This window comes from Salvelinus sp. IW2-2015, linkage group LG14 (assembly GCF_002910315.2).
Source record: "Salvelinus sp. IW2-2015 linkage group LG14, ASM291031v2, whole genome shotgun sequence".
NCBI lineage: Eukaryota > Metazoa > Chordata > Actinopteri > Salmoniformes > Salmonidae > Salvelinus > Salvelinus sp. IW2-2015.
The window spans coordinates 48,860,604-48,876,044 of record NC_036854.1 but is presented as its reverse complement, the minus strand read 5'-3'; the positions used below and the strand labels follow the sequence as shown (position 1 = coordinate 48,876,044).

The 15,441-nt window shown below is 42.0% G+C and overlaps 1 protein-coding gene across 2 annotated transcripts in view; it reads right to left on the bottom strand.

Annotated features, from left to right (window-relative positions):
* The window catches only part of LOC111973148 (extended synaptotagmin-2-A-like), a 36,912-nt gene that overhangs the window by 3,153 nt on the left and 18,318 nt on the right, over nt 1-15,441 (bottom strand). The window contains exons 7-19 of one of the 2 annotated variants that reach the window (XM_024000399.1): nt 13,924-13,979; nt 10,623-10,743; nt 9,930-10,106; nt 9,538-9,620; nt 8,846-8,894; nt 8,401-8,490; nt 7,970-8,065; nt 6,082-6,144; nt 2,717-2,791; nt 2,493-2,579; nt 2,164-2,313; nt 1,568-1,935; nt 25-123 (exon numbers count right to left, since the gene is read on the bottom strand). In XM_024000399.1, the coding sequence (XP_023856167.1) occupies nt 25-123; nt 1,568-1,935; nt 2,164-2,313; nt 2,493-2,579; nt 2,717-2,791; nt 6,082-6,144; nt 7,970-8,065; nt 8,401-8,490; nt 8,846-8,894; nt 9,538-9,620; nt 9,930-10,106; nt 10,623-10,743; nt 13,924-13,979 (1,514 nt within the window). The remainder of the gene's footprint in view (nt 1-24; nt 124-1,567; nt 1,936-2,163; nt 2,314-2,492; nt 2,580-2,716; nt 2,792-6,081; nt 6,145-7,969; nt 8,066-8,400; nt 8,491-8,845; nt 8,895-9,537; nt 9,621-9,929; nt 10,107-10,622; nt 10,744-13,923; nt 13,980-15,441) is intronic. The other variant, XM_024000402.1, reaches the window with a different exon arrangement.

The following is a 15,441-nucleotide window of genomic DNA, read 5'->3' as shown; positions in this document are numbered from 1 at the left end:
TGTTATGTGAGGCCACTGACTGACCGACAGGCATGCACCACCACGATGAGCTTGTTCCTCTGGGAGCTGTGGCGGACAGTCAGTTGAATCTCCCCCATGGGGTATGGACTAGGGGCAGACCCACTGAAAACACAACACAGCACAGATTTATGATTACAGTGGCTTGCGAAAGTATTCACCCCCTTGGCATTTTTCCTATTTTGTTGCCTTATAACCTGGAATTAAAATAGATTTTTTTGGGGAGGTTTGTATCATTTGATTTACACAACATGCTTACCACTTTGAAGATGCAAAATAATTTTCTCTTGTGAAACAAACAAGAAATAAGACAAAAAAACGAAAACCTGAGCGTGCATAATAATTCACCTCCCCAAAGTCCACTGGTGTACAGCAATCTTTAAGTCATACCACAGATTCTCAATTGGATTGAGGTCTGGCGTTTGACTAGGCCATTCCAAAAGATTTAAATGTTTCCCCTTCAACCACTCGAGTGTTGCTTTAGCAGTATACTTAGGGTCATTGTCCTGCTGGAAACCTGTTTCAAAGACTGAAACAGGTTTCCTTCAAAAATGTCCCTCTATTTAGCATCCCTGCCGATGGAAAACATCCCCACAGCATGCTGCTGCCACCACCATGCTTCATTGTGGGGATGTTGTTCTCGGGGTGATGAGAGGTGTTGGGTTTGCGCCAGACATAGCATTTTCCTTGATTGCCAAAAAGCTCCATTGTAGTCTCATCTGACCAGAGTACCTTGTTCCATATGTTTGGGGAGTCTCCCACATGCTTTTTGGCAAACACCAAACGTGTTTGCTTATTTTTTTCTTTAAGCAATGGCTTTTTTTCTGGCCACTCTTCCATAAAGCCCAGCTCTGTGGAGTGTACGACTTAAAGTGGACAGATACTCCAATCCAATCTCCGCTGTGCTTCTTCAGGGTTATCTTTGGTCTCTTTGTTGCCTCTCTGATTAATGCCCTCCTTGCCTGGTCCGTGAGTGTTGGTGGGCGGCCCTCTCTTGGCAGGTTTGTTGTGGTGCCATATTCTTTCAATTTTTTAAGAATGGATTTAATGGTGCTCTGTGGGATGTTCAAAGTTTCGGATATTTTTTTTATAACCCAACCTTGATCTGTACTTCTCCACAACTTTGTCCCTGACCTGTTTGGAGAGCCTTGCTTAGTGGTGTTGCAGATTCTGGGGCCTTTCAGAACAGGTGTATATATACTGAGATCATGTGACAGATCACGTGACACTTACATTGCACACAGGTGTACTTTATTTAACTAATTATGTGACTTCTGATGGTAATTGGTTGCACCAGATCTTATTTAGGGGCTTCATAGCAAAGGGATGAATACATATGCACGCACTTTTCCGGCAATTACTTTTTTTTTCTTTTTCAAACAAGTTATTTTTTTCATTTCATTTCACCAATTTCGACTATAAATCAATTTAAATTGCAGGTTATAATGCAACAAAATAGGAAAAACGCCAAGGGGGATGAATACTTTTGCAAGCCACTGTACATTTACCTTACCTCATGATAGTGATTGTGTGCGTGTGTGTAATTTACTTCTGCAGCTGCCTGAGCCTCTGCTGCAGCTCTTGGGTGGCGAAGGGCAGGGAGATGTCCGAAGCCAGGCTGGCCATGGAGTCCTTGTGGGGCAGGTGTTTCTGGGAGCTGGATATGGTGGTGTTCAGGTTGGAGGTGCTCCTGATGGGGCTGCCACCGTACGACTCCTCCCTCTGCTCCTCTCTGCGGTTGAGGGTGTAGGTGGCGGCCTCCATTGGTGGTGTTGGGGGGTTGGTGTCTGGGGGAAGAGGTGACTCCGATGTGGAGAGTCTCTGGGAGGGGACGGTGGGGTTGACCACGCTGGCTTTCCTTACTTGGACAGAGGAGGGCTGGTCCGACGCACTCGTCTGCTTCTCCAGAAACAGAACCTGAGACACAGAAGAGCAGAGCACAGTGCTATACTGTACATTGTGATAGGACGTTTTCTTTACACACTTCAATCAGTAACATAAGAAAATGGACAGCAGGTCTAATATGGTTGCGTCACAAATGGCACCCTATTCCCTACATTGTAGAGCCCTATGGGCCCTGGTCAAAAGTACAGTAGTGCATTACATAGGGAATATGGTGCCATTTGGGGCACTGCCTATTCTTACCCTGAGTGCCAACTTCAGTTTGAGTGTGGAGCTGGGTCCAGAGTTCCTCAGGGAAAATTGCTGAGTGAACATCATGTCCTCTTCCACCAATAGACCACTCAAAGGGACTGTAAGATTACCCAGGGTGCACTTGTGCTTGTCGTCCTTCACCTGGACATCGACAGGCAAGCCAACAAAGGGTTAACATCAGATATTCTATAATTCACATACACTTACTGTAAACTCAATGTTTGACCCAAGCAAAAACATAAAAAACATCTAGTACATGTATAGAAATAAATCACTACCAGTTGTGGTATGATGAAAAATGTATGTAAAGTGTGCAGTACCTCCACTTCCAGCTCCTGCCTCCTGGGGTTATGGACGAGGAAGGAGAAAGCTTCCTCCCACATGGGCTCATTGGTCTTATGGCGGATCTAAAGGAAACACATATAGAATAGAATATGCTGTAATAGAAAATAATAGAATCAACATAAGAACAGGAGTGGAATATGATGTTTACAATTATACTTTACAATTATCTACAGAAACCATGCCCACTGTAGTTTCTTACCTTACTCTCAAATGATTTGTTCCCAACTGTGAAATGAACGCAAGGACTTGGTTCACTGGTCGTTTTCTTGCCGGACTGTGAGAGATGACCAGAAAAAGAGTGGCTGACTGTTACTAAGACAAAAACCCACACTGAAAATCTCCTATTCTTCAGCTTATTGTAGTAACACAAATATTATACAGTAGAAACAAACTGAAATCAGTTTAGAAATGGTTCAGAATGTCTATCCTCAGATAAAAGAGAATATAAATTAGGCTGCATCTCAAATTGTTTTCTATTCCTTATTTAGTACACTTTGGCATAGAGGGCTTTTTTGGACAATGCACAGTAGCWAGGAAACAGTCAACCTTGGTCTTAGTTAGACCACATTCTTCAATCTAATTTCAAGCTCATTCTCAGTTTTGAAACCCAAGAACTCTCACCGTTGGCAACCGGTTTATAAAAGATACCATGTACATATAACAATGTCTATGTTCCAAATGGCACCATATTCCCTGCGTAGTGCACTACTTTTTACGAGGGCCTATACTGTAGGCTCTGCTCTAAAAGTAATGCACTCGGAAAGTATTTAGACCCCTTCCCTTTTTCCACATTTTGTTACGTTACAGCCTTARTCAAAAATGTATTACATTTTAACCATTCCTTTTGTCCTCTGACAAAAAAACAATTCTGCCATGTGATCGGATTATAAAACAGCCTCAAACTATCTTTTATATCAGGCTAAAGCAATCTCCAGGAGGTAGGGATGCACTTTAGTCTGGTAACTTTAGACTCATACATTAGATGTCTCCCAAATGGCACCCTATTCCCTATAGATTGCATTGGGAAATTATTCAGACCCCTTGACTTTTTTCACATTTTGTTARGTTACTTACTTATTATGAAATMAATTTCATTTTTTTCCTCTCATCAATCTACAATAATAACCCATAGCGACAAAGCAAAAACAGGTTTTTAGAATTCTTTGCAAGTTTTAAGTAAAATAAAAGCATTCTTACTGGTTGGTAGATGATCAAATACTTATGTCATGCAATAAAATGCAAATGAATTACTTAAAAATCATACAATGTGATTTTCTGGATTTTTGTTTTAGATTCCGTCTCTCACAGTTGAAGTGTACCCATGATAAACATTACAGACCTCTACATGCTTTGTAAGTAGGAAAACCTGCAAAATCGGCAGTGTATTCAAATACTTGTTCTCCCCACTGTATAAGGTCCAACAGTTGACAGCGCATGTCAGAGCAAAAACCAAGCCATGAGGTTGAAGGAATTGTCCGTAGRGCTCCGAGGCCCAGATCTGGGGAAGGGTACCAAAACATTTCTGTAACATTGAAGGTCCCCAAGAACACAGTGGCCTCCATCATTCTTAAATGGAAGAAGTTTGGAACCACCAAGACTCTTCCTAGAGCTGGCTGCCCGGCCAAACTGAGCAATTGGGGGAGAAGGGCCTTGGTCAGAGAGGTGACCAAGAACCCGATGGTCAATTTGACAGAGCTCCAGAGTTCCTCTGTGAAGATCGGAGAACCTTCCAGAAGGACAAACATCTCTGCAGCACGCAACTAATCAGGCCTTTATGGTAGTGGCCAGACGGAAGCCACTCCTCAGTTAAAGGCACATGACAGCCCYCTTGGAGTTTGCCAAAAGGCACCTAAAAGACTCAGACCATGATAAACAAGATGCTCTGGTCTGATGAAACCAAGATTGAACTCTTTGGCCTGAATGCCAAGCGTCACGTCTGGAGGAAACCAGGCACCATCCCTACGGTGAAGCATGGTGGGTGGCAGCATCATGCTGTGGGGATGTTATTCAGCGGCAGGGACTGGGAGACTAGTCAGGATCGAGGGAAAGATGAAGGGAGCAAAGTTCAGAGAGATCCTTGATGAAAACCTGCTCCAGAGCGCTCAGGGCCTCAGACTGGGGCAAAGGTTCACCTTAAAACAGGACAATAATCCTAAGCATACAGCCAAGACAATGCAGGAYTGGGTTCGGGACAAGTCTCTGAATGTCCTTGAGTGGCCTAAACAGAGCCTGGACTTGAACCCGATTGAACATCTCTGGAGAGACCTGAAAATGGCTGTGCAGCAACACTCCCCATCCAACCTGACAGAGCTTATGATCTGCGGAGAAGAATGGGAGAAACTCCCCAAATACAGGTGTGCCAAGCATGTAGCGTCATACCCAAGAAGACTCGATGCTGTAATCGCTGCCAAAGGTGCTTCAACAAAGTACCGAGTAAAGGGTCTGAACAGTTATATAAATGTGATATTTCAGTTATTTTATTTTATAAATTTGCGAACATTTCTGAAAACCTGTTTTTGCTTTGRCATTATGGGGTATTGTGTGTAGATTGATGAGAGGAAAAAAAGAATGTAATACATTTCAGAATAAGTAAGTAACGTAAAGAAATGTGGAAAAAGTCAAGGGGTCTGAATAATTTCCCAATGCATTGTATAGGGAATAGGGTGCCATTTGGGAGACATTACCTACCTCCTGGAGATTGCTCTAGCCTGATATAAAATATAYGATTATAAAAGAGCCTGAGAGAGACACACAACCTCAAACTATCACATGGCAGAAAAGGAACGGTAAAATGCAGATTTACTTTCAGGACGAATTATTGAATTAGACCTAGCTCTACATTAAAATGTGTAGAGGGTTCCATTTCATTGCACACACATTGAAATATGGGAACCAAGTGAGTGAATTTTGGATTTCTCTTCTCCCTCTAGTTCTACCTCTCCCCCTTTCCTCATCCACCAAATTAACATGTTTTGAGCTTTGATGTTAAACGTTATAGTGCATGTCTTTAAACATCTGGGGCCATGTATCAAGCATCTCAGAGAAGTTCTGTTTTAGGATTTTTCCTTTTTGATCACAGTGAATAAGATCACTTGACAGCGTGGACTTGATCCTGAGATGCTTGACACATACTGTTTTGTACAACTACAGAGCAGGTGTGCAACACGTCCGGGTATGTGAAAATGCAGTTCTTATTGTGTGTAGTAAATTAAAAGCTATAAAGTGATGCTTGTGGCAATAAAAGATCTTAGACATAGAGTGATCATCCATCTCCAAGCAAGAACAAACAATGACTCACAATGAACAAACAATGACTCACAATGAACAAACAATGACTCAGAATGAACAAACAATGACTCACAATGAACAAACAWTGACTCACAATGAACAAACAATGACTCACAACTAATAAACAATGCATTTACAGATAAGTAGCACCATAAATTACCATAATAATAAAAGTACATTTGGATGGCACAAAGTAAGGAAGGGCAGACAGAACACATAAGCCGTCTATGCGTGCTATCTGTGCATGGCGTGCATCATCCCACTTTCTTACTTTACCTTCAGGGACTTAAAGACAGAGGCTTGCTTCAACACGTCATGGTTGAAATTAAACAGGTTGCTCTTTTATACAAAGGGGGGAGATGGGGAGAAAATCAGACCCAGAGTTAGTGGGATGGGGGATTGAGTATGGTTAAGGTTTAGCTTTGGTCCAGGACGTCGTACGGTAGCGCAGCCGAATGACGCCCTGGACCAGAGCGAGATTCGGTTGTATTAAGTGGTATGAAAACAACAACAATAGAGAATGGAAAATGGAAAGAATGGAAAATTAACAAATGAAAGGAGACAGCCAATAAATCAAGGGAGAGGAATGTCCAAAATATAAATAACGTCTATCTACGAACAATAGGTAACAATGGGGACGTTATAATGAATGAATATAAGGCAGTATAAAATAAAAGCTGAATACAGGAGAATGAAAACGTCATTTATTTTTGGGAGGATGAGGATGAGGTGCTGGTATGAACTTGTGACGAGGGATGTTGTTTAGATCGAGCTAATAAGAGATCTGACAGTATTTCAATATTCCCTTACTTAGACGTAACGGTCCAGTGAACAGACACTAAAAGCAACATCATCTTTGCCTGTCACCTCTGTTTAGACCGAGCGAGAATGACAGGCGTCAACGCATCCTTGAAGTGATGCGCCACAAATAGTCCCCTCAATCAAGTACCCTGACACCTTGAAATCAATAGTTCRTTGTAAACCATATTTTTCATGCCTGCACCTTGGTGTTGGACGAAAGATGAAGCACTATCCTGAGTTATTGGAATTATTATTTAGTCAATATGATAAATATTCATGATCAACTGGGTATGGGAAATTACTGTATAATAATATTATTAGGATTTGCAARCATGCAGCAGAGTCAATCAACATGCTTTATGGTACAAGACGACTCACTGCAGCAGGTCTGTTACTTAGCTCTGGTCCAGGGCGTTGTTCGACTGTGTGATAGTGAACGCGCATCCGAACGACGCCCTGTACCAGAGCTAGTGTGCTACTGTTTAACCCCACCACACACCGCTAATGCTAACTCTATGATGCAGCGTACCGGAGSACTCACAAATAAGGTTCTATACATTGAGGTATTGCTCTCACAAAAGACTAGGCCAGATGCTCTCCTCTCTTTTAAGTTTCCGCACCCAAAGCTCCCTGTGAAGACGCTCTTTATAGGAGAGAACAGGGAGGGAAGAAGGTAAAGTATGGCTTAGACGCTAAAGACGCTGCCAGGCTGATTTAGGAGTTGACTGTCTTGGACTGATATTGACCCATATCTGTTGGTTAAGGTCAGCGTTCAAAAGGTGAAAGAGTGTGTTGAAGAAGGAGAAAAAAACTGGAGTTCAAACAAACAGACGCTCAAATTAAGCCATTGAGGTGCTCATGTCATGTTCAAGGTGTGTTATGCATGTGGAATACCATGACAGACAGGGTTGAGGTGAGAACAGTAAACTACGGCATGTTGGCTGAACTACACCTGTGTACTGAAAATGTCTTGTTAAACTGGGTTAGAAATATTTCTGAACATTATTTTGAAGTTCAATTTGGCATGATTCACAATAGCTGCCTTGGGTGGATTAGAATATGTCCAGAAAGTAGAAATATATTACATTATTCTCTGTATGCTTATTTACAACATTTTATAGGTCTACATTTGTTAAAAATTAACATTAATGTGTATAGCATGGGAAAAAATTTATATAATTCTGAAGTATATGTTATCATGTACAATATGTCAAATCAACCGCTGTGTAATGTGCTTTCACCTGCAGCAGTCTAAAGATGCCTCACATTCAGCAATTCAATAATTTAGCAATCTGCCTCACTCCACCACCAGAGCACTCCTTCAACCTTTAACTGTAAATTCCTGTCACCCAGTTCTACTCACCGGCAAGTTCTTGGCTGAGTCCAAGTACACCACCAGCAGAGCAGACGAGAGTCCATCATTGGCCAGGTTTCGGTCAGCTCGCACACTCCTTAATACCTGATTGGACAGGAGAGACAGGGGGAGGTCACTACTGAGACAAACTGGACTAGGAGAAGTGAGCAGCCTTGTAATTCACGTGTTACGTAACACACATCTGGCAGTAACAAGACTGAAAGAGAGGCTAAGCCAAGGGCTGCGTCCCATTATGGGCCCTGGTCAAAAGTAGTTCACTACATGAGTTAGGGAATAGGGTGCCATTTGGCACGCGGACAAGGTGTCCAAGCTAGCCTCCTAGTAAAATGTCATTATACAAGGTCTTGAATTATCAGACGATCTGGGGAGGAGGTAAGTAAGTACCAACTTTGAAAAGAGAAGGTTTTGTGATACCGCACCTGGTCCATCTTGTCAGGGGCGGAGAGCAGAGAGAGCCACTCCAGTTTCATGTGTAGTTTCCCCGTGGAGACTTCTTCCAGGTCAAACCACTAGAACGACAGGTTGTTCAAGGGTGCATCCCAAAATGGCACCCTAATTCCCTTTATAGTGCACCACTTTTGTCCAGGACACATATCGAAAGTATCGCACTATAATGGGAATAAGGTGCAATTTGGGACATATATCACATCTCAACAGTGTAAAGTAGTGAGTGAATCAGACAATAAAAGACACCCACACATAGTGTACAGTACTCATGGATGACATCACAGCATCTTTAAATGAACACAGACAGATAATATACTAAGGCAAATAAATCTCTATCGAAGTGCTGAACTGAAGCCAAGTTCATGTTTTTATTTGAACCACATTTATTTGAAGATGCWAAAAATATATCAGACTTACCTCATCTACCTTCTGCTCTTTGTGAAGCTCTTTCATATCGATCATCAGGCTGCAATCGAAGACACAAAGATTGGATAAGAAATCAGTAGGGGGGTATTAAGTAAACACCCTGAATCATCACAACAGAAGCGAAATTGATTCTCTGATACAGTGTGTTGGCCCTCTGATCCAGTCAGGGCCAATAGGGGAATAGGTTGCCATTTGGGACACAGCCAGGACCCTGTTAGGTGCTATGCTATAGCAGCACTAGAGCCAGACAAAACAAAATCAGCCTCCCCTTGGGATGAGGCCCAAGAACCAGGGCTTTAGTCCAACTCCTAATGTGACTGATCACAGATACTTAATACATCAAAGATACTTTAATTTGTCTCTTCTCTCTTCCAAGGGYTCACCCTTCATTTCGACATATAGGAGTAAGGTTTTGTGGTGAGAAGATGGATGCTAAGTTTGCGATAGCTCTGCTCCAAGGCGTTACGTGCGGCTTGCTGACACTGAAGGCTAAGGCATCAGCAAGCCGCAAGTAACGCTCTGSACCAGAGCTAAGTTTGTGACATATTTTCAGGCTAGAATTAAACAGACTGCTGTGGCTATTATAAGATCATTTGTTTGATATTGGGTACGATAACTCACAATGCAGAGAAATAAGCCTTTTGACSATGAGGTAATAAGAAAAGGACAGGACATGAGCTTACCTCCCCAGGAAATCATCTTTGTCTGGGTCCTCATCAAACAACTCAATCTCCAGGTGTTGGCCTGAGTGCTCATATACCAGTGCCTGGAAAGGACTTATGTCAATTCATCTCCAATCTCAGATATAGTCGGTCACATTGAATATAGCCAAAAGCTTGTAAAACATGACATGGTGGGTAAAACTGCACGAGAGCCAAAAATAAGAGGAAATATTGGACTGTTGGAAATATGTATGTAAGTTGTATCTGGTTCTACATATACCCTATGTTGCCGTCCCTGGGGTAGTTCGCACAGAGGGGCAGGTTTCATTGACGTTTCTGCCCCTGGGGAAGTTACTGTATGATATAACCATATGTACCACTGGAAGAGTTCATTTTCAGTTGATTTCGTTTACCTCGTAAACTTCGTTCCATTTGGGGTGCAGGCTCTCTTTGACGGTCTTGCTCTGGAAGAGCTGGTTTCCAATATGGAGGACGCCATAGGGGTCAGACTTCCCCTTGATCAGGCCACCCAGGAATTTATCCTTCCCTTCCAGGTCCTGAGCCTCCAGGAAGTGAATCCTCAGGACTCCCTGGTGACACACACAGCACAGGGACACTTTAAAATAGGACACAGCAAAACCTTCAAGGGACATTGCACTTTCAAARCAAAGTTTGTCAGATGATTTCAAACTTCTAAAGTAGTCTAATTGTAGTCTAAAACTCGAAAGTAGTCCAGATGAAACCACGTCCCACAACATCGGTTGTGTGGATCCAGCTATATGCCTCCACCCCAAATTAATGGAAAAGATACGCACTGAATAAAACCGGGAAAACCAGGAAATTAGACGATGCTTATCTTTTCCATTAACTTGGGTTGAAGGCATATAGCTGGATCTACACAACCAATGTCTCGAAACATGGTTTCATCTTGATATTAATCTACCTTTTAGTATTTTGTTCAATAGTCCATTGTTTATATATCCCCCAAAAATGTGCATGCCAAAATACTAAGATGTGTTTTTTTTTTTAGTTAAGTGATCCTTTAATTAGTGTGTGAAATATGATGATGTATGATTAGATATAAGACAGGTGAAAGGCTGCAGWACCTTTGGCATAGGGAAACGTAGCTGAGCAAGTTCTACATCCCCCACCAGTGGGATAGTGATACGGTTGGGCAGCACCAGGTAGCTGTAGATCACGTCCTGAATAAGACTGTCAGACAAGCCACTGAGGAAAAACGAAACACAACAACCCCCACAGTCAGTCAGCACAACCTTGGGATGAAAGTATTCTCACCTAATCTCAGTTAAGCACAAAGGAACTTGTCTTTTTCCATTTTATAAGACGGTAGGAACATTGGAAGGGGTTCAAGCATGTTGCTGGAGTAAAGCCACAAACCTCAAAATATCAATGTAATCCACTAGGGAGTCAACACTTAGCAGTGACATTAAGGAGGCCTTACAGCCTGGGAATTACAATGCCTGGTTAACGAGAAGTTGATAGCCATAAGTGGTCTAGTATCTGCTGAGATTTTCTGTCAACCTTTGAGCTATCCACTTCGGCCTAATTCTGTACACAGAAATAACTGCATGAGAGGGTTGAAGCYATCTGTAAAAATGAAACAACCGTATATATTTGAAAAGGCATAGAACCAATTTAAATACCCCCATATACAGTACATTCCTTCACTCTTTGTCTCTTATTTCTCAAAGAAACGTAGTCATCATTTTATCCTATCATTTCTTTTGCAGCTGAGCAGAGAGCTAAAGCACTTCTGTGTGAGCAGATTAAGGAGCATTACAAAGGACATGATTCCTCTTTAGTGTGGGATCAATCACGTGGAACACATACAGGTACACACACATGCGCACGAGCGGGGTGAGCTGTTTTCAACATGCAGCTGGCACTGACCGGCGCTTACATGCAGCTCGGTGGCAAGCAAAATCATGTATTTAATATTTCAGTACACCTACCGTAATATAAATACGGTATCAAAGAAAGTACTGTGTAACGGCGCACAGTACAATACTGTAAAATGTACTGTATTATACTGTAAAAAAGTAAATGCTACCGTAATCTGAATTAATTAAGGGGAGATTTGTATTCCACAGTATTTTACTGTAATTACAAAGGATTYGTGCAAGCAAGTTGGCTGCTAGGTAAAGTGTTTACACATGAATTAATACTTGGTATTTTATATGACTTGCACTTCTAGAGGCCTTAACGAAGGCRTCRAAACTGGCAGCGACTACAGGGCAAAACAGACCAAAGGGACATGGCAAAWTGCTCAAACGTTTAAGATTTAAMATTTACTGCCAATTCAATCTGTCCCCTATACAAATTGATGGGGCACTATAACAACATAGGAGTTCAATGGGTAGAGTGTTCTCACTCACGGGTACAACAAATATAGCATCTTACAGGCATGCCTCAAAATATGTTAAATGAGACAGAAACAACAATACCATGCACCCACTATTGGTCAAACGTTTTTTRGCCGCTCCAAAGTTACGGRACGGTACTGTATTATGTGGGGTGGAATTACAGTACAGTTCAAAATATAGTAATTATTTTCCCACCCACAACATTTTCCCATAATGCAACATAATGTACAGCTAATACCCCAAATTACCATATCATTTACAGTTTTCTGTTACAGTGTGTAACGTGTACGCTGAGAGTCAGGAACCAAGTACAGGGAGTGACTTCAATAATAAATACCAAACAAGAAACYCAAGTAGCGTACAGACATGAAACACTGAAACAGAAACGATAACGCCTGGGGAAAGAACCAAAGGGAGTGACATATATAGGGAAGGTAATCAGGCAGGTGATGGAGCCCAGGTGAGTCTGATGAGGCGCTGGTGTGCGTAACGATGGTGACAGGTGTGCGTAATGATGAGCAGCCTGGTGACCTCGAGCGCCATCCCCTAGCCTCCACCAACAGACCCACAGTGTGCTGACTGCACAGATCTATTACACCCCTACAGAGAACTAGCGGTGTGGGGGATGATTTCCGTCACTGAGCTGCGGATGTGTCAACACCCTTGTCTAAATAAATAGAGTGTGGGGAGGAGAGTGTGGCTGTATCATGAAATCTTTATTAGGGCCTTTTTCCACCGCCACATTAGCATTTACATGAGTTAAATGAGCAAAAGCCACTGTCAACTCACAACCATATAGAAACTAAGCAGTGAATGTGAATAACAGAAATGATGCCTGACGTCTGCAGAGAAGACAAAGGTTATCTGCACTTCAAATGGCTTGGCTCCTTTACCAGCAGGGGGAAACATATTCTATTGGATCCATTMGCTTATGGATGAGTTGTGCTTGTTTCACCAGCCATCAGTTCTCTGTCTGTGACTCTTATGTATGCATGTTGTTGCTGTACCTGTCTTGCTGGTGAGTGGTTACAAATCCAATTTGCTCTTGTGGGATTCAATTCAACGCAAGTAGTAGCACCGTCACACAAAACAGAAAAACGTAAAGACAACACAAGAAGTGTTTACTTCTTAGCCAATGCCTCTTTACTGTCACGTCTATTATATTCTACACTAAAGCATAACAGTTGCTCTCGATAAGCAGACCATCCAKTTTGCTCTTTCATTTAAATGAGCCCTAAGAAATCCCCAAGTCCCCTGCCTGTTACCTCATCATTTCAGAGTTGAGAGATGTGCAGAATAGRGTATTTTAGCAACCATAGAGAGTTGGTGGAGCAGCCCAATTTACACACCATAGATCTCTATAAAGTCAGCGATGAGTTGCACAAATGAAAACGACAGCTTGTTCAACCATAAAAACCTTCTTGCTTTCGAGCCTTTTTAGTCTCACAGCTCGCAGGCAGTCATGTGTTGCGGTGAGCATAATGGACTAACAGTCTTAACAGCTGTAGGGCGATGGTCACTCTAGTTTCAAGTGGCAATCTGCAGTTCAAACAATAACAAAGCCCAAATGTATRCGATTCATAGATACGCTATGGATGCAAGGACTCACCATCCCTGYTATCAAAATMATAGTTRATACAGTGTTTGTTTGCAACTACACTGTTAACAACTAATGGAGTAAAACAAGTGTATACTTTGGGTTGTGATGGGGTACGACTGTTGAACTGAGCCCATAAGGCATATGTTATATTCTTTAAGAAACAAAATGGGTATATAGCATTAATATAAAAGTCAAAAAAATGGTTGTAGAAACCGCAAAACGTCTTGTACCTAAAAGTAGTGAAAGCTTTGCCTGACGAAAGAGGGTGTAGGGTGAAGTTGCCCCAAGACACTGATCTTGGGTCAGTTTTACATTTTCCCCACTAGTGGTTAAGGTTAGGATTGGGGGAGGGGAACCCGCTCCTAGATCTGGACCTAGGGGAAACTTCACCCCCAGAGCACAAAACAGACCCAGTTTACTTACTTGAGCCCAGGAATGTCTAGTATATTGGTGAGGCCTGTCCAGTTGATGTCCAAAAGCTAGATGAAAACAAAACACATGTAGATTTTAGCGGTATGGAATCTGGAAGAACATGCTGTACAAAGAACGATTGAAAAGCCACACCTGCGCTTTTTTACTTCAATTATCTAAAAACAAACACCATCTTATAGAAGGGAAAAATGCACACAGGGACACTAGCCAGAAAGAGTGAGATTAAGTAAATGATCTACATTGATTCAAGCACTTAACTATATTGTTGTGTGACTCCTGTGATGTAATTACTCACAAGTGCAGCAAAGTAAAACAGAAGCCAAAGGAGCTCATTTCCTTGCCTCTTGACAAATAAACCAATTTCCTTTGAAATCGGACATTTTTGCACATGAAAAATGACAAGATGGGTGTGCCAACAAGCATATTTTTTGCTGCAGTTTTACCCTATATTTAGCCTGATGGCACAGCCTTAAATCTGTGTTCCATTTACATTTACATTTAAGTCATTTAGCAGACGCTCTTATCCAGAGCGACTTACAAATTGGTGCATTCACCTTATGATATCCAGTGGAACAACCACTTTACAATAGTGCATCTAACTCTTTTAAGGGGGGGGGGGGGGGGGTTAGAAGGATTACTTTATCCTATCCTAGGTATTCCTTAAAGAGGTGGGGTTTCAGGTGTCTCCGGAAGGTGGTGATTGACTCCGCTGACCTGGCGTCGTGAGGGAGTTTGTTCCACCATTGGGGTGCCAGAGCAGCGAACAGTTTTGACTGGGCTGAGCGGGAACTGTAGTAATTTCTGTAGTAAATACCCAATACAACTATTATTTACGAACAACAGAAATGTGTCTTCTGCTCTGTTCTCAACCTCTGAGCTACCTATCGTGTTATCATGGCTTGATGTCTCAATATACAAAACAATACACAATGACGGTGAGACATACAGTATACGTATACAATCAGGCTGGTTCTAACAAGCTACTAGAGTTAAATACTGTACCTGTAGCTGTTTTACTTGTTTCAGCTTTCTCTTATATACACGTTACTGTTGAACTGGGGACACACATCTTTGTACAGTATATGTATGAGTCAGTGTTAGAACACTGACACCAAAGATACCGCCCCCCAGATTGGACTAATACTTGACTCTCTGAAAGATTTATTAAAAAAACCAAATCCGTATACAGGGGCTGTCCCAAATGACATCCTATTTCCTATGGACCCTGGTCAACAGTAGCACACAACATAGAAAATACGGCACCATTTGGGATGGACACAGGTTCTATATTGAGGTCAGGGAGCCAGGGACTGTGTATTTTTCCATGCAAAAGTCTCTTACCAAAAGGTTTTGTGGTTATACAATGTTATGATAAAAGGGGACAATGCCTGTTTGAAATCACCCTGCATATTGGTAAACGTGAGAATTTTATCTGAGTGACAGCACAGGACTCCTTGACGGTAACTTTTTCTGGCTTAGCTGTGCTGTCACTCAGATAAAGATTTCACG